The sequence below is a fragment of the Narcine bancroftii genome, chromosome 1, assembly GCF_036971445.1.
Source record: "Narcine bancroftii isolate sNarBan1 chromosome 1, sNarBan1.hap1, whole genome shotgun sequence".
NCBI classification, from domain to species: Eukaryota; Metazoa; Chordata; class Chondrichthyes; order Torpediniformes; family Narcinidae; genus Narcine; species Narcine bancroftii.
Genome location: NC_091469.1, coordinates 190,149,501 through 190,175,268, shown reverse-complemented (window position 1 = coordinate 190,175,268; position 25,768 = coordinate 190,149,501). Strand labels below are relative to the sequence as shown.

The window sequence follows — 25,768 nt, the reverse complement described above, 5'->3', positions numbered from 1 at the left end:
TATAGCTCCCCTCTTCTCCTCCCTTCCCTTCGTAGCCACAGGACCAGACTCCGTGCCAGAGACCTGATCTCTGTGGCTTGTCCCTGGTAGATTCCCCCTTCCCCCTAACAACAGTATCCAAAATTGTATACTTGTATCAAGGAGGACAGCTTCAGGAGTGCCCTGCACTACCTGCCTGTTCCCTTTCCCTCGCCTGACTGTCACCCATCTACCCTCCTCCTGCCTCCTAGGTGTGATAGTGTCCCTGTAACTCCTGTCCATCACCCCCTCTGCCTCCCGAATGATCCAGAGTTCATCCAACTCCAGCTCCAATTCTTTAACTTGGTTTGTCAGGAACTGTATCTGGATGCACTTCTCGCCGATGAAGTCATCAAGGATCCTGCTGGCTTCCCTGACAATCCACCTTCTACAAGAGGAGCATTCCCCTACCTTGGCTGACCTTCTCACTATGACTAGATGAACAAAATATATGATAGATTAAAAAAAACTGCCCTTAACTTGTGCCTACCTGCTGAATCCTTTTTGTCCCTTCAACTCCGACTATTCCTTACCTCTTACCTGTTCTCGCTGTTATTGGTGGTTCTATGTTGTCTATGTAATTGAAATAATCTGGGCATGAGTTATTAAAAGTTTATGCAATAAAAATGATTAACTTGGAAAGATACTATATATTTCCACAGTTTCTCTTTTCTTTGTTTCTTTCTATCTCTCATACAGTTTACCCTTCTTTTAACAGCATGTAAACTATTCTTCTTTTGAACGCTATTACAATCTCGTTCTCTCTTTCTGTATGTGTGTGTGTATTCTGTAGAGGATGTAGCAAATTTAACAGCCAGTGATGTGATGAATCGTGTAAATCTTGGATATTTGCAAGGTAAATTCTCTCCCTGGTAGCACAGTGACCCTTCACAGACACTGTATAATATAGGAAATGCCAACTTTAAAACAGCTTACCATTTTTAAGTGCCCACTATATATTTTGCAATGTGTCAGGGAACATCTGTGCCCAAGATATCTTCAGACATTTGTAATACCATTGTAATCTCTCTCTCCCCATATTTGCTTCAGAAAATCACATCCGTCTTAATTTACTATTACCGTTAATCATCCATTAATCATTTAATTTATTATTACCGTTAATCATCCATCTTAACTTATTATTACCGTTCCCACATGATTTTAGAACTTCTATAGCAAGCTGTGTGATTTGAATTCTCAAAAAGATCAGATTTAGTATATCCTGAAACTAGGGCTCTATTACATGTATTTACTGGTTGAAAAGAGACAGCATTATGAGAGGTACATAGGTCACAATCTATGACTGATCTGCAGAAGTAAGGTAAATTTTTGCCCCCGTAGTGTTGCCAAATGGCAGCCAATAATTGAAATAGGACAACTTTCATAAGGTAATGGATCAGAATTGCTGCATGTCAAATTAAAAATCCAGTCCATGAAGCCTCAGAAAATGTTACTTTGGTTACAGACGTTTGGCTCTCAGTCTTAGACGCACACATCTACATAGCTGTATGTTCAAATGTATGCATCCACTGGTGAGGTTAGAACACATTTGATCAAGTATAAACCATTTAAGTGATAGGGCAGAATAATTTCAACTTCCTTAATTTATTTACCTTTCATGATTGGGTTCTTTCTGTACCTTGCCCCGCACTGCCCTGCCCTCAGCAAAATTGTGGGTTATCTGTTATAAATGTTGGCATCTCTTTCATACAGTGTGCTTTATTTGTTGTTTGACAAACCCCAAACAAGGTTTCATGGAAGTTTCACCCCAACAAAATAGAGCATTGAAACTTGCCTATATGCACCTACCATACATCCCAAGTCATGTCAAGATATAACAAACATTGATGATGCACAAGTTTTCAGTGAGTTTCAGAGATTTAAATTTACCTCTCAATTTGCTTCACGGGGGGAAGATGAGCATCCATAAATGTGAAATAAATAAAAATTTGAGGTCGCAAGATGAAACCAGTCAGTAATCTATTGTTCATTTATCTTGCATTTGAAGAAACGGCAGAATCAAAATAGTTGGTACATCCATTTGGAATGATGCTGATATGATTTTTGTATCGCATACACTGCTCTGTGGTATTTTATTACAGAATTTACTCCATTCATTTTATCAACTGTTAAACAGCAGAGAGAGGACCTTTACACTTCCACGTGGAGCACTCAAGCAATGATCAATCATCAATTTTTAAAAATTCACTTGACTATGCAAACTTAACGCATCTGTTCATATAAAACCCTCATTTCAAGTTCCCAAAACTGCTGATGACCAGCATGCTCTGCATTATGGAAGAACTGTCAACTAACCATCCTTGAGGCAGTCTAACTGAGATTTGGGAGCCATTATATTAAACTGGTCAAGGGAGTAGTCGCCAAAATCACTTCCTTTTGGCTGAATTGCCAGTCTAGGCCTAACTAAACAAGATTTTTTTTTAAATAAAGCAATTCAAAACCATGACCTAAACACTAATTTTTAATAGATGTTTGAATCTATCTATTCAGTGATGATATGTCGAGATTCTTGGAATTTCATTGTGCTTAAAAAATAGATAAAGCTTCCCTGGATGGCATTGAAACATTGACAGCACAGGCCTTGGTCATTTATTTGGTTGCTCCCGTGATGTGTGAAAAGATATACTCTTCTCCCTCTGCTGGTTAAAAATAATTACTATGATAATTGCCAATTCTATTTTTGAAAGGTAGGGCATGCTTGGGATGAGTGGTAGAGTTGGAATCTCAAATTGCTCCAATTTGACATTAACACAAGTTATTCTGCTTTCTTTTACCTAAACATTGTTATATCTTAAGGCCACACACTGGGATTGTGGTAGTGTAGCCCTTCACTGTATTTGCTGGGGAAATGAGCTTCTTCCATGGAGCGGGATTGCATGCATGAACCACTGGACCTCATTCATATTTCACTAATCCAGTAGTATTGTGTGTCTGTTTCTGCTGGTGGAAGCTGTGGGATGCTCAGCAAGTGACTCTTCCATTTCTCTTGTTAGACACCTTTGTTATCTGATAACATTGATTGATTATTTTAAATTGGTTTTGTGGGTGAAGTAGCCACTGGAAAGATATTATAGTTGTGTTTTAATTATGAATGGTGTTCGTTTTGACTCCTCTCCCTAGTTCCTTGATTTCAGTGTATGTGAAAAGAGGTAGTGTGTTTTAACAGGTAGATGAGATTACTCTACAACCTTTATAGGATTATCAAATATCATCTGGCTTGAATACAGGAATAAGACTGACTACTTCTGCTAGTTTTCACTTTCTATCTATGCAGCCTGCTTGGTAGGTGAAGGATATACCCAGAAGGAAGGAGAAATGGTTGCGATAACACTCTGGGTCTGTCAACATGGCACCTTTTGGTGGACAGTTGAAGTAGAGCACCCAAATGCTATTTGGCAATTAGACTTTTTTGAGAAAAGAATGAAGAATTAAGTCACAAATGAATCAAGAGTAGAACCAATTATCTACTGTATCTTTAATCAGCTGCCAAATGCCGAAGTGAATAGTTTTATTTCAGAGTTGGATTTGTTCCCTCCATAATTCTCACAAGAATGGTGGGTCATTCTGGTAAGGGCGGTCAATGGAAAAAAAAAAATCACCTAGGAAATATCTTTGGGCAATTTTATATCAGAGTTGCTGTCAAGAGGAACTTCAGCCCAAAGTATATTATTTATTTAAATCAGATGATCAGCCACAGAGTTGGTTCCATATTGACATGACATTTTCTAACATTAGCTAGGGTGCAAATCATCAAAACTATTTGATTAAAAGCAAAAGCCAGGATTTTTTTTGATTTTGTGCTCATTAACATGTAACATTGAAATAAAGAGCATTCTTTATGTAAGACATCATAACTTGCCAGGTGGCCCTAAAAAAAATGCTTTCCTGCGAGAATTAAGACCTTGTCAGAAACCCTGGATGCTGAACCTTATATCTTGAATACTGAAGACCTACAATGCTAATGTTCTAAAAACAAATTGTGAACAGAGATGAATCCAAAATAATCCTCAATATTTGAATGTCACATTTAAGGTGATTTATTTGCATGCTTTGCCCTTGGCAAAGTTCAATTCCTGATTAAATTAATTCAAAATAATGTTCTTTTTGCAACTCTTTCACATGATATATTGAGTTTATGCTCAAAATTACATGATAAAGGAGACCATATCACTGAGAAAGTGAAAAAAGAACATAACAAATCTTGGCTTATATTTGTAAATTTATATTACAAGTATGAATAATAATCTTTTCTTTCTTTTCTTCTTTCTTTGGCTTGGCTTCGCGGACGAAGATTTATGGAGGGGGTAAAAAGTCCACGTCAGCTGCAGGCTCGTTTGTGGCTGACAAGTCCGATGCGGGACAGGCAGACACGATTGCAGCGGTTGCAAGGGAAAATTGGTTGGTTGGGGTTGGGTGTTGGGTTTTTCCTCCTTTGCCTTTTGTCAGTGAGGTGGGCTCTGCGGTCTTCTTCAAAGGAGGTTGCTGCCCGCCAAACTGTGAGGCGCCAAGATGCACGGTTTGAGGCGTTATCAGCCCACTGGCGGTGGTCAATGTGGCAGGCACCAAGAGATTTCTTTAGGCAGTCCTTGTACCTTTTCTTTGGTGCACCTCTGTCACGGTGGCCAGTGGAGAGCTCACCATATAACACGATCTTGGGAAGGCGATGGTCCTCCATTCTGGAGACGTGACCCATCCAGCGCAGCTGGATCTTCAGCAGCGTGGACTCGATGCTGTCGACCTCTGCCATCTCGAGTACTTCGACGTTAGGGGTGTAAGCGCTCCAATGGATGTTGAGGATGGAGCGGAGACAACGCTGGTGGAAGCGTTCTAGGAGCCGTAGGTGATGCCGGTAGAGGACCCATGATTCGGAGCCGAACAGGAGTGTGGGTATGACAACAGCTCTGTATACGCTTATCTTTGTGAGGTTTTTCAGTTGGTTGATTTTCCAGACTCTTTTGTGTAGTCTTCCAAAGGCGCTATTTGCCTTGGCGAGTCTGTTGTCTATCTCATTGTCGATCCTTGCATCTGATGAAATGGTGCAGCCGAGATAGGTAAACTGGTTGACCGTTTTGAGTTTTGTGTGCCCGATGGAGATGTGGGGGTGCTGGTAGTCATGGTGGGGAGCTGGCTGATGGAGGACCTCAGTTTTCTTCAGGCTGACTTCCAGGCCAAACATTTTGGCAGTTTCCGCAAAGCAGGACGTCAAGCGCTGAAGAGCTGGCTCTGAATGGGCAACTAAAGCGGCATCATCTGCAAAGAGTAGTTCACGGACAAGTTTCTCTTGTGTCTTGGTGTGAGCTTGCAGGCGCCTCAGATTGAAGAGACTGCCATCCGTGCGGTACCGGATGTAAACAGCGTCTTCATTGTTGGGGTCTTTCATGGCTTGGTTCAGCATCATGCTGAAGAAGATTGAAAAGAGGGTTGGTGCGAGAACACAGCCTTGCTTCACGCCATTGTTAATGGAGAAGGGTTCAGAGAGCTCATTGCTGTATCTGACCCGACCTTGTTGGTTTTCGTGCAGTTGGATAATCATGTTGAGGAACTTTGGGGGACATCCGATGCGCTCTAGTATTTGCCAAAGCCCTTTCCTGCTCACGGTGTCGAAGGCTTTGGTGAGGTCAACAAAGGTGATGTAGAGTCCTTTGTTTTGTTCTCTGCACTTTTCTTGGAGCTGTCTGAGGGCAAAGACCATGTCAGTAGTTCCTCTGTTTGCGCGAAAGCCGCACTGTGATTCTGGAAGAATATTCTCGGCGACACTAGGTATTATTCTATTTAGTAGAATCCTAGCGAAGATTTTGCCTGCAATGGAGAGCAACGTGATAATAATAATAATAATAATAATAATAATAATAATAATAATGAATAATAATAATGATGAATAAATAAACATATTTAAATAAGACAAGTCCTTTTGCTGATTCATTGACAATTCCTTACCCCACAGATTGCATTTTGACCTGCTGGGTTTCCATTCTAATCTAAAGAACACAAGAATTTCATTAATAGTAGAATTGTCAGAAAAGATCACCTAACACTACCTAGATTTGTGAATCTGTGACATTCGTTGTATTTTGGATCATCTTTATTGACAGCACACAGGTTGTGTAGTTGGTCTTAATCTGAGGAGATGTTTAGATATTCTAACATTTGGTAGCATATGTGGAAATATCAATTCCTAATTTGCTCTAGTCACATTGATCTCTAGGAAAATGGTGTGTATATCACTTTTTTTTGTGAAATAAACTAAGTAATGGCTTATTTATGCTTTTGTGCATTTGAGAAATGGCAGGCCTCTTCTGAGATACCTATTCTATTTTCACCAGTTGTGCCAATGTTTCAGAAAAAAAAGAACAAAAATTTCATACCTCAATAGAGAACACTTAAAAGCTTACAATCTTCTTATCTGTCTGCATGAGTGATCACCATGAACTGTAAGGGTCAGTCTGAGTGAAATTGACTTCTTCACGTACATATTGTGCTATTGCACAATCAATAACTTTGGTGTCTACAATGTAGCTCCAAAGCAGCTTTGTTGCGTGATAACTTCTTTATAACACACCTTTATCTTCCATACTTCAATTTTAATTCCAAAATGGAAAATGGTGAATGGGTTTTGATCAATAAGTAGGACAATTTCAAAAAGATCTGGAATTGTAAGGTATATTATAAAGTTTATCATACACACAAACTCATCATATATTGAGGGAAAATATTTGCATAGGTGTGTTATAAAATTGTTTCCATTCATAAATGTATTTGAGTTAATCTCTTTGATGTGTTCATTTAATGTGTTGTAACAAAATGTGTCTTGTACCACAGTTGAATCCTTGTAAAATAATTATTATAATCAGGATTTGGATGACATCTATGGCTGATTTCTGCAGCCAATTTTTCTTGCAATGCTACACAGAACAATTGGGTAGGATAAAGTTTTCAAAGTGGCACTACTATAGGGTTAAGTTCCTTGATTGCTGAGACTAACATTTGTGTGATGGGAGTGAGTGGGCCCAGTTAATGCTTGGGTCAAGAATGGTTTTACCAGGAGTCAACTGTAGTTGTTCTGTTGTATGCAAGATTGATGGATGGCATATTAAACATATTTAACAAGTTTGTAGTGATTGTAGATTTGTTGAGAAATTGTATTTTTAACCTGTGGACCGGTGATCTTGTTAAGAGAATGTGTTTGATTGGGATGCTTTTAAATTAAAGGCTACAAGATTTCAGCAGATCATGGTGCAAAATTATCTTCGCTGCCATTAAACGAGTTTATGCATAACACAGTGTATACTTTACTAAGAGGTTTTTCTTTCCTGCTACCTCATGCATGAATTGTGTGGAAACGTTGAGAGTCATAGAAAGAACTCATTTTAAATCAGAGTTTAAAAAAAAATAAATCTGAGTCCATAACCCACAGAAGAAATAATTCACCATGGAATGACTCGTCTTTGGCCACTCTTAAGTGGAAGCCACAGCTGCACGTTTCTACTAAAGTCATTGGTACCGAGTGTGCGGAGGTCTGTAAAATCTAATATTCTTACAACCGTTTAGTTCTTATGGGGGAAAAATCCTTACTAGTTTAACATGGATCTAATGTTATTTTGAAAAAAATATAATTTACTATTTTCTTTCCTCCGTAACTTTATTTAAGAAAGAGCTCTTATTCTGCACCACGTTAGGTGCATCAGCTGTTGCGTATTCATGATCCAATGGGTTTCTTTGATCTTAAGTGGCCTAGAGATGAGAGACTTACTTCATCCTAGCAACATTTGGAATCAGTTGATAGCTAAATATTAGCTGTGCTTGATAAAGGCTTTGCAAATAGAATAAAATCATGGGCATATCTTTGGGAGTGGATTTTTGGAGTATTCTGTGCATTTTCCATATTTTTGATGAAACTAAGGTTTATTAATTTTTTCAATCATTAAATAATTTTATCTGATTCTAATTTCTTTTCAGATGAGATGAATGATCATCAGAACACACTATCCTATGTTCTGATTAACCCTCCACCTGATACTCGACTGGAGCTGAATGATTTTGTGTATGTACCTAAATACCATGACCATTTTATCAGACGTGGTATTGGTGACAAATGAAATAGTTTTTTCTGCACAGCTGCACTAACATCCCAAATAACTGCTAAGTTTTACATCATAATATTGATGTTCTTAATTTTCATTTGTTTTTAATTTTTTGGGGAAAATTTAAAATATTGGCATTAATATTGTGTCTTTCTTGTCCCTTTTAAGACACCCAAAGGTATTTTGTAACCCATGGCTACAAGTGTAGTCTTTCTCGTAAAGTAGGAAATGTGTCACACCAACATGTTGGTGGCTTAGATAATCTGGAGTAAAGTTGTTGACTGAAGAGCCCTAGTCTCCTTTGGGAAAAGATCCTTTGATCTTTCATGCCCATAGAGGGAGCATGCAAGAACTATAATACCTTGTACAACAGACAGAATATTGATGTACAGAATATTGTCAGCCTTAGCTTGTTGAGCTTGTCGCTAAAGTGTGACTTCAATTCACAATCTTCTTATTGAGAGGTAAGTGTATTTAATTGTCACTGTTTAAGATGTTTGTCTTATCCTCGCTATCAGTATGGCCATACTGACAGGATACAGTATCAAAAATATTATGAGATTGGCAGCAGTTGTATTTAAGAAAGCTATTGAGTTGTCATCAAAATTTCTAAAACAGTGAAATTAATGGGCATTTAAGAAGCCTTCAGATGAGTTTTTGATTTTTTTTGAAATGTAGTTATTGCAGCGGGATTGTCTCAGAAACACAAGTGACCATCTAAAGTGGAAAAACTGAGTGTGATCCAGGGCAAGTATTAGAATAATGCCAGGAAATGTTTTACATCCATCAGAATGGATATATTACATTCAAGCAAGAGCACCCCACCACTGCACCCTCCGTACTGAATTTAAACTTCAGACTTCAGAATTTAATGACTAGAATGGATCTTGAACCTAAAGTCCCCAATAAATTGCAACAAAGTTCTTCACCATGGTAATAGAATCAAATCCGAGGTAGAAAAAAATGAAAATTGTCGAAATCAGAGAGCGACTTGTGTAGCAGGTTTATTCAAAGAGAATTAATTATGGGATATAACCAATTAAGATTATTTGAGGAAATTTAAAATGAAATAAATAGCAATCTTCTTTCTTTTTCAATATTTTTATTGAAATTGCAGTTCCACATTATAAAATACAGAGTACATAAGAAAACCTATTAAAAGTCAAAAAATAATGCATTACACTAAGGTCATACCAGTTCATCCAAGGTACTCTGCATTCTCAATTAAACCAATTATATTACAGTAATATTTTATGATTTAAATAAAAGATCTAAACCCACTACCAAAAATGAAGTTGTTTGGCAAGGAGAGGAAAAAAAGAATTCCTAATCAAAGTAATAAATTATTAATCAACTCTTCTGTATTCATATCAAATCAGAGATTCTGAATATAATTCATAAAGGGACCCCACAGTGTTTGAAAATTTAAATTCAAATTGGAAATTGAGCATCTAATCTTCTCTAAATGTCAACATGACATGAAGCCACATAGCCACTGAGCATGAGCAGGTGGAGCCCTCAATGACCTTCCATTTGAGCGGCACTGCCACTTCGCCATGAGAACCATATGAGAAGTAAAAGCTAATACATGTAAATCAGATGCAGTTAAAAGATTATGCTTAACATTAACTTTAAGAGTTACAGAAACAAATATAAATCTTAATTTTTTTAAAATATCCAAATTATTGAGGGACATGGTTAGCTCGAGAAAAGAGGCACATCTATCAAAATGAACAGATCTGTAAAAATATTTGGTCAGCCCTGTAGTGCTCATTAAGCTGCTCTAAAGTTTCCAAAATAATCAAAACACAAAAAAAATTGCCCATACTGGAATTCTGGAATTAAAAGCAAACTTGGGAGATGGGTAAGCATGTGCGGAGGTGATCTTCCAAGTTGATCGGATGATTTAGAACCAAGCAGAACAACGGTAATATGGTGAAAATCAAGAGAAGGCCGATAGAACTGATTGCTGTGGTGCTGGGAGATGCTGAAGAAGTGCTAACAATAATTAATCTTGATAAGATGTAGAGAGGACATAAGAAGAAAAATAGACCTAAGCATTACTGGGAATGTCCAACAGATCAGGCAACAACTGTGGAAGAGATAAACTAATATATCAGAACTGACCAGGGATTGGAGGACAAAAAAAAACTGCTTATGTTTTTCATGAGAACTTTTCATGGTTCTCTTCATTCTCCCCCTTTTCTCTACACATTTAAATGTGCTTATTTCCTAACCTTACCCAGTTCTGATAAAAGGTTCATCAATTTGAAACGTTAACTTGGTCTCTGCCTCCAGATGCAGTTTGTCTTGTTGAGAATTCCCAGTGTTTCTGTTTCTTTTTCTGAGATTTAAGGTCCATTCCTGCCTGAGACAGCAATCAGTAACTAGGCAGTTAGTTAAACAATTTGGAAAAATGGTAAGGTTGACTTTGTGCTGAACATGTAGTTCTGAAACTTTTTATAAATATAACAGATCATTTGCCAATCACTTTGAGGAAGATTGTTTATTAGCTTTTATAACCTAATCTGGAGACAGAAGGTTTCAGTGCCATGTACGAATCATTTTATTATTCTAACTAATCTATTGTACATTTGATTAGGTATCTGATACGCTCAGACCCATTGGCCAATGTTCAGAATGCTTCCAACAGCCTGAAAAACAAATCATGTAGGTTGTTCCTTTCCAGTGAGGAGGCCAAGAATGAAACAGAACTCTAAATGTTGGATCTCTTACAAGCTCCAGTTAACAAGACACCACCTTGATTTAACAACTGTGACTGCATATTCTTTATATTCAAGGAAGATGATCCCACTGACACCTTGAAACAAAACAACTCTGACTGTTTTAAGGAATCTGAAGTTTTGCATAACCAATTAGTTTACACGTTGAAATAAGTCAACAAAGTTACTCTGATTAGACCTTGAAACACAACCAGGTTTAAATGAACTGTGCCAGCTGAGTATCAGCATTTATTCAAACTAAAGCTGAAAAAAAAAGTTTACTTGATGTATTATGCATAGTTTCAGGTTCAAATAGTGGATCTATTTTATATATTTTTGTACCATGCAAAATGGGATGTGCTATTTACATACACTCAGCCCACTTTGGACACAAATGGTCATTTTTCAATGATGAGTGAGCAGACTTCACTGGTACTTCCTACCAAGAAATAGCTGTGACTTGAATGTACATATGAGATTGGCATGCATTTTCAACTGTCCAGGTGCAGAGGCGGCTGTGTCAAATTAATTCAAAGGATCCTTTGGTGCCAAAGGGACAAATGCTTTATTGATCTTTTTCTATTTCAATGTGCTTGGATACTTGTTATATACTAATTCCTGGAGGAATTTGATCTCAGATGCATTTTGTGTAGTCAGCAATTTCTCATCGATGGTTTGAGTGAAGAGTGGTGCCTTCTATCCAAATGAGTATTGAATGAGCCCATCATTTACTTGCCAACGAGAAATAATGTACCATGGACAGAAACGTAGAAACTATCAGGAAAAATTGCCCACAAGGGGAAAAAAAAGTGCAGATACCATCAGTCCATATCTACTTGGAAGAATTTGTATTAACATCTTTAATAAGATGAGGATGTAAGTGAGGGTGGGTGTTTACATATTTTTTAATGCAAACTGTTCTAATAATTGCAGTTTATCTGAACTTCACTTAGTTTGTTTTGACATTCTTTCACATCATTGTCTGCTCCAAAGAAGAGGCCAGCAGACAAGCATTAGTGAGTAAGTGTACAAATGTTTGAAGATATATGAATGTTGCTTTTTTACATAGAGGAAGACCTGGAGACACTGAACATTAGAAACAAAAACAGAAAATGCTGAACTATAAATTTAGTGGTGCAACAATACTATGATAGAATTGGGGTCCATTACTTAAAAATGAGCTGCATTTGAAGAAATGGTGGAGTGAGGATGATTAATGGAGTTGAATGTGGCAATCAACAGGCTTATTTGGTTATATTCCACCCCACCCACCCAGTGAGCAGGTACAAGGGTAGAGTGGTACATCCAGCCACTAAAATGTATAGAATATCCAAACTTTGCAGCAAATTCAGCTGTTGTCCATCTCACGCCAAGGAAGCTGTGGTTCATCTTGTTTGTGACATTTTGTTGCCTCCAACAAAATTCCAGGCCATGGTGCAGCAGATGTTTCATATAGGTATGAGAGCTGCCAAGTTTCTGAAGACGTTGAAACACCTTCAGCATGCTGCCTATCTGACCTAGCCATAATATGAATATTGAGCAATGCACCAAGGTGTACCATGCAGGCAAGCTACATCCAATCCTGGAGCATGTATTTAAGCTTATTGCTATTTAATATTGCAACACTTAATTTAGCTGAAAAATTGCAACAACTATGAAGGTACATTTAAAATAAGAAATGAACTTTTGCACTGGCCTCAAAGACTAGTAAATGGTTCTTCCTTGACTTATTTTTGGTGATTGTTTATGTCTAATTGAACACTTTTGCATCATGCATGCCAATGGATCACCCAATCAACCAAAAGGAATGGAGAAGCAGAGCAGGAGGACTGGTGGAATGTAAGGATTTGGAACAGAACACTGCCAAATTCAAACTTAGTATTGTCTCAAAACTGTATGAAGTGCCAGTCTGCATATATGAAACAACTTGAGTCATTAATTTAAATGCCCTGCATATGTTTAGCTTGTGGACATTGGCACTCATCAAAACAAAAATGACATCGATGATTTTCACAACTAAACAGTAGAAAGATATTTAAGATGGTACTAGACCTCATTATAATTTATCATCCCATACCTACTAAGCCTGGCCTCCCTGCTGAACGAATGTTACCAAATCACGGATGGAATTGATGTTCTTGCATGAAATACAGCAAATCTGATTAGACAGGTTGTTTGATTTCATATCCCTGAATTCTGACAAACTGGATTGTTAACATATCTTTTTATTGTGTGTGTGGGGAGCAGGGGAAAGAGTTAAAATAATTTTTAAAAGCATATTTTCCAGCATGTTATTCTTTAAAACAAAGGGGGCATTCATTACACATCATGAAAAGTAGTATCTTTCTGATTATGTATTTTAAAAACATTGTTGAATTTGATACCTGATGCCTGTGATCTTACAGAGCACTCCCCATTTTTCCACATTGTATTATCAGAAAACTGTATTAAAGAATACTTTTTAATTTTTTTCCCCTGCATCTCTCAACTGTAATTTATTGTTTTGAAAGAAAAAGTCATGATTTTATACTGTTAATTGAAGTGTCCATGAATGCAAAAATAAATCGCTACACGCAGTCACTTATTGTTACACTAATGCATTATGTGATACTTAAGGGAAAAACCAAAATGACTGGATGTCCCAGAATTTAAACAAAAGTCTAAACAGAAAATGCCTCGCAAGCGTGGTCGCGACGATGGCAAGTGAGATCTGTTCTTTGAACAGTTGATGGTAGTTGAATGAATGCAAGGTGTTGAACTGTGAAAATGCTGCAGCACGACCTTAAGCTGAAATGACTAGCTTCAAACAACCTTAGATATGACTAGCCAGTCGACTGTTGTCAAATGATACTCACACTTACTTTGCCTCTGGATTCTCCAAATGTTTTGCCAAGTCGAGAATTAAATATTCCTCCAAGAACATCAAGTGAGGTTTAATTACTATAGGTGAGTGCTGCTGGATAACAGAATTAATGGCATTATCACCACTTCACTGATTGTGAGTAAACTGATGTGGTAATTGGCCTAACATCTGGTCCTTTTCCACACGGAACTTGATGCATCACCATAACTGAGGATGGGGATATTCAATTTACTTTCCCTTCCCTCTATTTGCCTGCCACATTCTTTTATGTAATTCACTACCTCATGGAATAAATGATAGTACCCATTGTTTTTGCGAGCTTGTAATAGCAGGAGGTCAGTCCCTTGTTTATAGGTATGGGAGGTACTACCCACATTGTATTTTTCTACTCATCATAGAGGGAAGGGGTCAGGAGAAGGAAGGAGGAGGGTTGTGAAGGGGGCTGAATTGAGAAGAGAGAATATGGAGGGAAGGGGGTGGAAGAGGGAGGCAGTCAGGATTGAGTGGGATGTCTACCAGATTTGGTTAAAAAAAAATGGCATGGTTGGCGGAACAGTTAGCGCAAAGCCTTTAGAGCATTGAGCATAGGACTGGGGTTTGAATCCGCATTGTCTGTAAGGAGTTTGTACATTCTCCTCATGTCTGCGTGGGTTTCCACAGGGGCTCCAGTTTCCACCCACTGTTCAAAAATGTACCAGGGGTATAGATTAATTGTGTGTAAATTGGGTAGCACAGACATGTGTGCTGAAATGGCCTGTATGTTGAAATGTAAAACATGGTTGATGTGGACAAGTTGGGCTGAAATGACCTGTTACTGTGCTGGATGTCAACATTTAAAACGTGGTTGATGTGGACAAGTTGGGCTGAAATGGCCTGTTACAGTACTGTATGTTGACATTTAAAACATGGTTGATGTGGACGAGTTGGGCTCAAATGGCCTGTTACTGTGCTGTATGTTGACATTTAAAACATGGTTGATATGGACGAGTTGGGCTGAAATGGCCTGTTACTGGGTTGTATGTTGATATTTAAAACATGGTTGATGTGGACGAGTTGGACTGAAATGGCCTGTTACAGGGCTGGATGTCGACATTTAAAACATGGTTGATGTGGACGAGTTGGGCTAAAATAGCCTGTTTCAGGGCTGGATGTCGACATTTAAAACATGGTTGATGTGGACGAGTTGGGCTAAAATGGCCTGTTACTGTGCTGTATGTTGAAATTTAAAGCATGGTTGATGCGGATGAGTTGGGCTGCAATGGCCTGTTTCAGGGCTGGATGTCGACATTTAAAACGTGGTTGATGTGGACGAGTTGGGCTGCAATGGCCTGTTACAGGGCTGGATGTCGACATTTAAAACATGGTTGATGTGGACGAGTTGGGCTGAAATGGCCTGTTACTGTGCTGTATGTTGAAATTTAAAGCATGGTTGATGTGGATGAGTTGGGCTGCAATGGCCTGTTACAGGGCTGGAAGTCGACATTTAAAACATGGTTGATGTGGACGAGTTGGGCTAAAATGGCCTGTTACAGGGCTGTATGTTGAAATTTAAAGCATGGTTGATGTGGACAAGTTGGGTCTGTTTTCCCTGTTGTAAAACTGACTTTTATACTTTCTCCAGATAGCCGTAATTGTAGATTTGAACATGGTCTTACACTGAAACAAGCATTAACATTTTGTGGAGAGTATAAATGATGAGTTAATGCCAAATGTACACCAAAGCAATGAATTTATTTTGAAGTAAACATAAGACAAAAAAAGAAATTACAAAATAAAATCAGTTTTAATTCTTTCTGATTTTGATTCTGCAAATGTGCTGAATTTGACTTTAAAACTTGCATATTTAAAATAATTACAAATTATTTCATTCAGCAGAAAATGTTAATAATTAAAAATGTTCTGTCAATGTGATCATTTCAAAGTTTGTTGAAGATATGGGTTAAAATCTTAAGAATTCACATTGGTATTTGAACTCTCATGTCTATTTTGTCACAACACTAACAGATTTGAAGAAACCAGTGTTCAGTGCATTACTCTGAACCTGTGGCTCTGCTTCCATCTCTCTCTGGTACGGCGTCCTTGATTTTCCACTATTTCATGCAAAAGATTAATGTATCCATAGTCACTCCCCCTTGGGTGATTATCTTTGGTTGGTGAGCTTGTATCAACTGCTGCTTCACTTTTTGATGTAGCTTGACCACATCTTGAGCTCGGAAGTATTTCAGGTTCAGGATATTTAAAACCTCTTTTAGTTGTTGATAAGTCCTCCCTTGGCAATGATGTAGGGTTATCTACTCCAGAAAAACACTTCGTACTGTTCTCATCACTCTTAAGTCTTGATTCATTTCCAACTCTTCTTTCAATGAGGGAAATATTTCCTTTACTTCCATTTCTGTCAGGCATTTCACTTTCTTTCCCATGTTGTCTTTCAGTTACACAGCTCATTAAATACTCATTGATGTCTAAATCACATATCTCACTCATATCATTGGTTAATTTTTCGCTTGTCAGCAAATTTCTCACTCCTTCATGTCTCTCACACCTCACTGTAGTTGTTACAGCCATATTCTCATCAGGATTCATGTTAGTATGGATGATACCATCATCAGTTGTCATTTTGGACAATGGTACAATTGTTCCTACAGGTTTCCTATTCCATTTTGTTACATCAGACCCCCTCTGGTTTTGGAGAGATGACATGACCAATGTTTGTGAATTGGTTACTGTTCCGTCATCAAAAATTCCTACCAAAGGCTGATCATAAGTTTCTAGGTAAGGAATGTCACTGCACGTTTCCTTTTCCTGTTTGCTTGTAACCCTCTTGTTTTTTTCACTCTCCCATTCCTCGATAAACAACTGTGCTGTTGATACATTTGAAATCTCATGCTTACAAGTTGTTACTTCAGCCAGATCCTTGGGAACAATCTTATTTACCTGTTGAACCCCAGATATTGTTGCCATTACTTGGCATTTTTTGTTCACATCCACTCCTGACCCTGACCCTTCCACATTTGAATTTTCTTTAAGAACCCACGTTGGGAGCTCATTCTCCTGTTTACTGCTTGTTTGCTTTCCTGGTAATATCTGCTTTTCTTTTTTCATTTTCAATAGCAGAAGAATGAACGGCAGCCCTGTGAGAAAATATTATGAGGCAAAGTGAAAATTCATAAGTTAAAACTGAGATTTAATGCCCCTGCCATCATTCTTCAGGAAATAGAGTAGCAGAGCCAGAAAGAAAATTGGCAATAAATAAACAAAGTTTTTCAGACTTTTCTTTTTCCTCTCACACAGGAGTGTGAAATAAATCGAGAAAAGGAAGTATCTTTCCTTTTCTGGGTTTCATTGGTACCATTTGGGCAAGGGAGGCTGGGACACTGAGAACTAGCACACTTCTGCCCATTCCTGCACCATTTGCATTCACCGCCCAGACAATCCAATAGCTTCAAATGGAGAATCTGGAAAATATGATTTTCATTTCACTCAAAAAAATCTTAAGGTGGCTTGAAAATGGAAAATTTGCAGTGGCTGGGAATGCAGGCCAAGAGCTCTGGGAGTCCCATCTGAATTTGATCTGTTTTGTTTTTGTACTAGATCTAAAACTACAGAGTCAAAGCTTGTTGACGAAAGTTTCTTGATACTGCTGAAATACGTCTGACTTTATCTGCGTCCAACCAAAGAGAGCATGTCCAGTGAGTGTGAGCACCTGTTACTGACCTAATCTCATTGATACTTGCCTTCTATTTAGTTACAAGTTGGGTAATGTACTACTCGGAGGGTCACCTGCACAGGGTGAGACATCTGTGCATTTCCCCTTTATCCTCATGTGACAGAGTCCCTAGCTGCAGAAGTGCCATCAGACTAGAGTGGGTGAATAAATGCAGTGCATTTTGTAAACAGTCCACAGTGTACCAAGGATGGACGGTTTGGTATGATTATGCCCTTGAAGCAGGCATAATCTTCTGAATGATGTTTTTTTTTCTCGACAGTGGTTGGTGCAATACACATCCACACAAGTGGACAGTATACCACTGGTGACATGCCTTCTGAACAATGGAAAGGCCTTGAGCGTATTCAGCACAAGATACTGAGCCTCTGTTCTGCTCTTGTAGGCAAAGTATATATGTGGCTGGGTCAGATGAGATGCTGGCGCATGGGCATCCCTGGGATATGGATGGGGAATGTAGCAGTAGTAATGACATCTAGGTTAGATTCTCATGTATTTCCATTCCCACCAGGTTTTGGACTCATGAAAAATTAATTAGGCCACAATCAAGTTCACACTTAATTTTTAACTAAATGAGTTTAAAAGAGATGTTGCAAAATGTTAATGAGTACCATAAAAACTTGTCTAAACATACCTAGCAGCCCGAGTAATTTTGGGAGTAGTTTCTCAGAAGTTGCATGCTGAATGTTGCTGTCTGTACTTGCATTTGTCATGCAGTCAAATTCAGATGTATTCGTCATGCAGCCAAAGTCGGATATATTCCAGACAGGCGTTCCATGCAAATTGGGAGGATTGGAACAAGTAACAGAACTTTTATTGTCAAGAGCAGAAATATTCACAAGGCCTGAAAATATTAATTGTAGAACTATTAATTTCATTCTTCCAAAGCAAGATGAAGTATATTAAAAATAAAAACTCACCAAGCATTAATGTAGATGTAGAATTAGGATTTTACATTGGCACATACAACATCTACAGACACTGCCCAACTTCCTGATTATTTACAGTGCTTCCAATATTTGGCATTTTAATTCACATTTTTTCCTACTCAATATCATTTATACCCACATTTCTTCCATGGATAATTTCTTCATGTCTCCAAGCATTGCAGAAAAATGTGATGTTATAGCTCAACAGCCTTTTGACCCTCCACTTTCCTTACTAATCTCCACATTTCTAAATTTAGATAGACATACATACAGCATGGTAACAAGCCTGTGCCACCCAAATATCCCAATTAACCTACAATCCCTCTATGTCTTGAAGGATGGTAGACATGGGAAGAACATAAAACTCTTTACAGACATTATATGGAACAATAATGGTAATTACACTTCTACTCTTTTTTTGGAGGACAAATTGAGGATCTAAAAAAAATTTGTTAAAACCCCACCATGGCACAGGGAGAATGTCAAAATCATTAATTACAAAATTAACCAACCAGTGTCTCAATGAAGAAAATAATTAATTTTTATCCAATATGGCCTGACAGATTTTCCTCATCTGAAATAGCCCAGCCAGATGTTCTATTTCTCTCAAGTTCAATATCAAAGTATGTTAAGAATAACAATGGAAAGGCTACCTGGTGAAATAAATCACTCTCACTTTCTTGAGGGGCCGTAGGCCCCAACAAAAAAAAATTAACAGCATCTGCAGGCTTTCCTGTTTGACTTCAGTTTCAGATTTGCCTTGATCTGATAAATATTGACCACATCCAAAACACTTTGTATTTAAATATCCTGTTAGCACATTACCTCCAAGGAAGATTGCCAAATCCTTAAGTTTACAGGTACAGGTCCAAGGATTGTCCCAGAGGCCAAGATTCTGGAGAGGGAGTTCTGCAAAAGCCTCTTTCTGCACAAAATTCAACTTATTGGTGGAAAGATTAAGGATGGACAGCTTCAAATTATTCTGGAAACTTTGGTCATCTATTGTGTTTATTGCATTTTGAGAAAGATCGAGTTCAGTCAGATTGGAAAAGTTGGAGAGAGTCCACACATTAATTGCATGAATTCTGTTTCCAACCAAAGAGAGTTTAACCAGGCTTGCAGGGTTAGTAAACCAGGAGGTACTGATAATAGATAGTTTATTTTTGTCTAGAATCAGGACAGCCAGGTCAAGGAAAGAATTGAAAGCTCCTTGGATGATATTTGTAACATTGCTGTCAGAGATAGTAAGGTTAGTGACAGAGACGAGACTAGAACTGTTGAATACGGAGCTGTTGATAAACCCAATCCCATTATCCACTTTCAACAAAAGGTGTTTTAAATGGGGAGGATACGATGAAGCTGAAAAACAAAAAGGTTATGAAAGAAACAAGTTTTTAAGTTGGTAGTAAACTTAATGTTAATGGTGCATGCTTCATAAAAGACCAATGTTCCCAATTAGTATCTTGTTGACTCCTCAGCCAGAGGAATCATCCTTCCAGCATTCATCCTGCCAAGCCCTCTGTAAATGTAAATTCTAATGAATTCTAAATCCTTTTATTTTCTCAAAATATGGAAGCATAGTCTATTCATTTATTTCAACCATAACAAGCTCATAGTTCCAGAAAGCAATGTGATAAATATACACATTCCATTTTATATTCACATTTCTATCACCATCCCCCCCCCCACCCAAGAGTTCTCTGTACATATGGGGGCATTTTACATAAACAAATTACCTTCTGTAGCATGAATAGAAGCTCTCACAACTGGAGGGAGAACATATGCTTTTATTAGCTTCTAACTGAGGGTAAACCCAGAAGGGTTCTGGGTTTAGGTGGGAAACCAGGGTTATAGGGGGGCAGATGGGGGCAGGGGCGGGGGCGGGAGGCAGAGCCAGCCACCAGCACAACACACCACCAGTGAATCCAGTTCACTGCATTCATCCCTTCCTGCAGAATTTAGGGTCTGTGGATGAAGACAGAGAAAATGCGTTCAGAAAAAAAATTGAAAAATATAGTTATTTACAAATTTACAGATTTAAGTGGTCTGGGGGTCTGGCAATCCTGGTGGAGTGCCTTAAGAGCGGGGGACCTTGGGTTTCATGGTCACCTTGTGAGGGAAGAGAGGTGGGCTGGGTCTCCAGTTCAAAGGTGGAGGGGGACGCACTTTCCTCCTGAACCGGATACCCCAAGGCCCTGACTGGGGGTTGGCAAGAATGAGCTCCATGGCTTGCAATGCACTTGAGGCCACGGACCCTCTGTTCTAGTGGGTGCAGGGTCTCTGATGGAGACAGTGTCCTCCCTGTCATCCGGGTACTCCACGTAGGCGTACATGGGATTGGTGTGGATCAGTTTCACCCTTTCCACCAGGGGGTCAGTCTTGCTTCTCCTCACGTACTTTCTGAGAAGGACTGGACCAGGAGCAGTGAGCCAAATCGGGAGTGTAGTTCCTGATGCTGACCTTCTTTCGAAATTGAATAGGAGCTCGTGAGGAGTAGCGTTGGTTGTGGTATATAGTTGCGACCAGATGGAATGGAATGCCATAGGGAGGACTTCCTGCAAGTGTGAGTCTGGAAGGCCTTTTTACTTGAGGGGCAGTTTGGCAGCCTTCCAGACTCCTTTTCAACCTGCCCATTCCCTCGGGGGTTGTAGCTAGTAGTCCTGCTGGACGTGATGCTCCTCATCAGCAGGTACTAACGTAGCTTGTCACTCAAAAAGGATGAGCCCCGGTCATTATGAAAATAGCTGGGATACCCAAACAGGGCGAAAATGGAGTCTAGGGCCTTTATGACTGAGGAAGTGGACGTGTCTGATGTCGAACAGGAATTGGGAGTACTCATCAATGATAGAGGGAAGAAAGTGTTCCCATTCGTGGAGGGGAGAGGTCCCTTAAAAGCGACACTGAGCTGTTTGAAGGCCTTTATGACTAGATCAGGTGTGCCTTTGTGGGTTGGTAGAAGTGCGGCTTGCACTCCATGCAGAGCTGGCAAGACCTGGTCATTTCCCTGACATCCTCCATGGAGAAGACCTTGACAAAATAAGCCATGCAGGTGACTGCATTTGGCCACCGTGTGCAGAGGCCCAGCTTCCTCTGGATAAAGGACCTGGAGGGTCATTAAGGGCACCTGGCTGATGGGCAATGTCATAATTGTAGGTGGAGAGTTCGATCCTCCACCTAGCAATCTTGTCATTTTTGATTTTTCCCCTCTTGACATTATTAAACATGAATGCAATGAATGTGTCTGAGTCCTGGTCAGTGAGGAACGTAAATTTCCTACCAGCCAGGTAGGGTTTCCAGTGCCTCATGGCTTCTACAATGTTTTGAGCCTCCTTTTCCACCGATGGGTTCCGGAGCTTATGGCCTTGTAATGTCTGAGGGAAAAAAATGCAACCGGCCTGCCCACTTGGTTGAGGGAAGCAGCCAGGGCTATGTCCAAAGTGTCGCTTTCCACTTGGAAAGGTATATTCTCGTGCATGGCGGCTTTTGCATTGAGGTTCTGGAGGTAGTTAAAAGCCTTTTGGGCTTCAGCTGAGAGGGGAAAATTAGTTTAAGAGAGGGTGAACTTTATCAGCATATTGAGGGATCCACTGGGCGTAATATGAGAAAAACGCCAGGCATCTCCTCAAGGCCTTTGTGGTCCTGGGGATGGGGAGCTCTAATAGGGGAATACATCCTGTCGGGGTCAGGGCCAGTAATGCCATTCTCCACCCCACATTGCCAAGGAAAGCCAGACGTTTAGTCCTGAACATGCACTTGTCAGAGTTATAATAGACGTTCAGGGCTTTTGCCGCATGGAGAAAACTCTGGAGGTTAGCGTCATAGTCTTCCAAGGTATGGCCACAGATGGTGGCGTTATCAAGGTAGAGGAAGGTAGCCTTCAACACATACTTGTCCACCATTCTGTCCATCTGCCTCTGGAAGATAGAAACTCCATTAGTGATACCGAAAGGGACTCTCCAGAGATGACCATTAACCTCAAATGCCATATATGAACAGTCCTTGGAATGGGCTGGTGATAGGTAGTGATTTTCAGGTCAATCGTTGAATAGACTCGATACTGTGCAATATCATTCACCATGTCCGAAATTTGAGGGAGGGGTTATGCATCCAAGAGTGTGTACCAATTAATAGTTTGGCTATAGTCAATTACTAGCCTGGACTTGTTTTCCCTTTTTACCACGTGTTGGTGCGAGGTTCAATGATACCTTCGTCGAGCAGACGCTATGTCTCAGACTTTACGAACTCTCGGTTTGATTTACTGTACCTCCTGTCTCTTGGTAGCAATAGGCTTACAATCCAAAGACAGATTCGGGAAGAGAGATTGGAGGGGGGGGGGGGGGGGGGGGTGGTCGATATTCAGTGTGGAGACGCTGCATGTGGGTTCTGATTTTAGGGGCTCTCCATTCTGAACCGTTACATGGGGGAGGGGTCCAGGATACTCCAAGATCACACTTATAAGGTGACACAGGAAGTCCAGACCCAACAGCACCAGAGCGCACAATTCATCAAGTACATACAGGTGTATTGCATAAAATCCCCCCTTCAAACAACAAATGTACTATACAATGTTTTTTTAAATTTTTTTATTTTTCACACCATAAACCACATTGACCAAGATACATACATTTTCCTTTTCAAATATATACAGTGTCATTTTCTCCTCCCCCCTCCCATCCCACCCTCCCTACCTCCCCCCCCCATTCATTTAAAGTACAGAATCTAAGATACATTAAACCAGTCAAACAATGTTGTCATTCAATAAAAATAAACAAGAAAATCCACTGAGTCAATTCTTTTCATTTCCTTCTCCTTTCGTTATTTTAGGTGATAGATGTCCCCTGTAGGTTTTCTCTATTGTGTTTCATGTATGGCTCCCATATTTGTTCAAATATTTCAATATTATTTTTCTTAAATTATATGTTATTTTTTCTAATGGAATACATTTATTCATTTCTATATACCATTGTTGTATTCTCAAGTTATCTTCTAATTTCCAAGTTGACATAATACATTTTTTTGCTACGGCTAGAGCTATCATAACAAATCTTTTTTGTGCACCATCCAAATCAAATCCAAATTCTTTGTTTTTTATGTTACTTAGGAGGAAGATCTCTGGGTTTTTTGGTATATTGTTTTCTGTAATTTTATTTAATATCTGGTTTAGATCTTCCCAAAATTTTTCCACTTTCTCACATGTCCAGATTGCATGAATTGTTGTTCCCACTTCTCTTTTACAACGAAAACATCTGTCAGATACTGTTGGGTCCCATTTATTTAACTTTTGAGGTGTAATGTATAACCTGTGTATCCAGTTATATTGTATCATACGTAACCTCATGTTTATTGTATTTTTCATAGTTCCAGAGCATAACTTCTCCCATGTTTCCTTCTTTATCTTTATGTTTAAATCTTGTTCCCATTTTTGTTTAGTTTTACCATTTGTTTCCTCATTCTCCTTTTCTTGCAGTTTAATATACATATTTGTTATAAATGTTTTGATTATCATTGTGTCTGTAATCACATATTCAAAATTACTTCCCTCTGGTAACCTCAGACTGCTTCCCAATTTGTCCTTCAAGTAGGATCTCAGTTGGTAGTATGCCAACACTGTATCTTGAGTTATATTATATTTATCCTTCATTTGTTCAAAGCATAGTAATTTATTTCCTGAAAAACAATTTTCTATTCTTTTGATCCCTTTTTTCTCCCATTCTCTAAAGGAAAGGTTATCTATTGTAAAAGTGATTAACTGATTTTGCGTCAGTATTAGTTTTGGTAATAGGTAATTTGTTTTATTCCTTTCTACATGAATCTTCTTCCAAATATTGAGCAGATGATGTAATACTGGAGAACTCCTACGTTGTACCAATTTTTCATCCCATTTATATAATATATGTTCAGGTATCTTCTCCTCTATTTTATCTAGTTCTAATCTAGTCCAATCTGGCTTTTCCCTTGTTTGATAAAAATCTGATAGGTATCTTAATTGTGTGGCTCTATAATAATTTTTAAAGTTTGCCAGTTGTAAGCCTCCTTGTTTATACCATTATGTTAATTTATCTAGTGCTATCCTCGGTTTCCCCCCTATCCATAAAAATTTCCTTATTATTTTCTTTAACTCCTTGAAGAATTTCTCTGTCAAGTGTATTGGCAATGCCTGAAATAAGTATTGTATCCTTGGGAAAATGTTCATTTTAATACAGTTTATCCTTCCTATTAGTGTTAGTGGTAAATCTTTCCAATGCTCTAAATCGTCCTGTAATTTTTTCATTAGTGGATAATAATTGAGTTTATATAGATGGCTGAGGTTTTTATTTATTTGTATACCTAGGTATCTTATTGCTTGCATTTGCCATCTGAATGGTGATTCCTTCTTAAATTTTGAGAAATCCGCATTATTCATGGGCATTCCTTCACTTTTATTTGCGTTAATCTTGTAACCCGACACTTCTCCATATTCCTTCAATTTCTTATGTAATTCTTTTATTGATAATTCTGGTTCTGTTAAATATACTATAGCATCATCCGCAAATAAAGTGATTTTATATTCCTTGTCTTTTATTTTTATCCCTTTTATTTTATTTTCTGTTCTTATCAATTCTGCTAGTGGTTCTATAGCTAACGCGAACAATAAGGGTGATAGTGGGCATCCCTGCCTTGTTGATCTGCTTAAATTAAATTGCTTTGATATATATCCATTTACTGTCACTTTCGCCAATGGCCCCTTATATAATGCTTTAATCCTTCTCTGGTAAACTGATTTTTTGCAAAACTTTGAATAAATAATTCGATTCTACTCTGTCAAAGGCCTTCTCTGCGTCTAAAGCGACTGCTACTGTTGGCGCTTTTCTCCCTTCTACTGCATGAATTAAGTTAATAAATTTACAAATATTGTCTGTTGTCCGTCTTTTTTTAATAAATCAATTTGGTCTAGATTTACCATTTTAGGTACATAATCTGCTAATCTGTTTGCTGATAGTTTACCTATTATCTTATAATCTGTGTTAAGTAAGGATATTGGTCTATATGACGCTGGTGCGAGTGGGTCTTTCCCTGTCTTTGGTATTACTGTAATTATTGCTGTTTTGCATGAATCTGGTAAGCTTTGTGTTTTGTCAATCTGGTTGATTACTTCCAGGAGGGGAGGAATTAATAAATCTTTAAATGTTTTATAGAATTCTATTGGGAATCCATCCTCTCCTGGTGTTTTATTATTTGGTAGTTTTTTTTAAATTATCTCTTGTATTTCTACTATTTCAAATGGTTCTGTTAATTTATTTTGTTCCTCTATTTGTAATTTTGGTAGTTCAATTTTAGTTAAAAATTCATCTATTTTCCCTTCTTTTCCTTCGTTTTCAGTTCAGTATAATTGTTCATAGAATTCTCTAAAGTTTTCATTAATCTCCTTT

At 38.5% G+C, this 25,768-nt stretch overlaps 1 protein-coding gene across 1 annotated transcript in view; it reads left to right on the top strand.

The window, feature by feature from the left end:
• kcnt1b (potassium sodium-activated channel subfamily T member 1b) overlaps positions 1–13,412 on the top strand; it is a 175,674-nt gene extending 162,262 nt beyond the window's left edge. Inside the window, exons 28-29 of the mRNA XM_069916271.1 lie at positions 7,996–8,080; positions 10,723–13,412. Coding sequence (XP_069772372.1) covers positions 7,996–8,080; positions 10,723–10,840 — 203 coding nt within the window. The 3' untranslated portion in view covers positions 10,841–13,412. The remainder of the gene's footprint in view (positions 1–7,995; positions 8,081–10,722) is intronic.
• Positions 13,413–25,768: the final 12,356 nt, after the last annotated feature.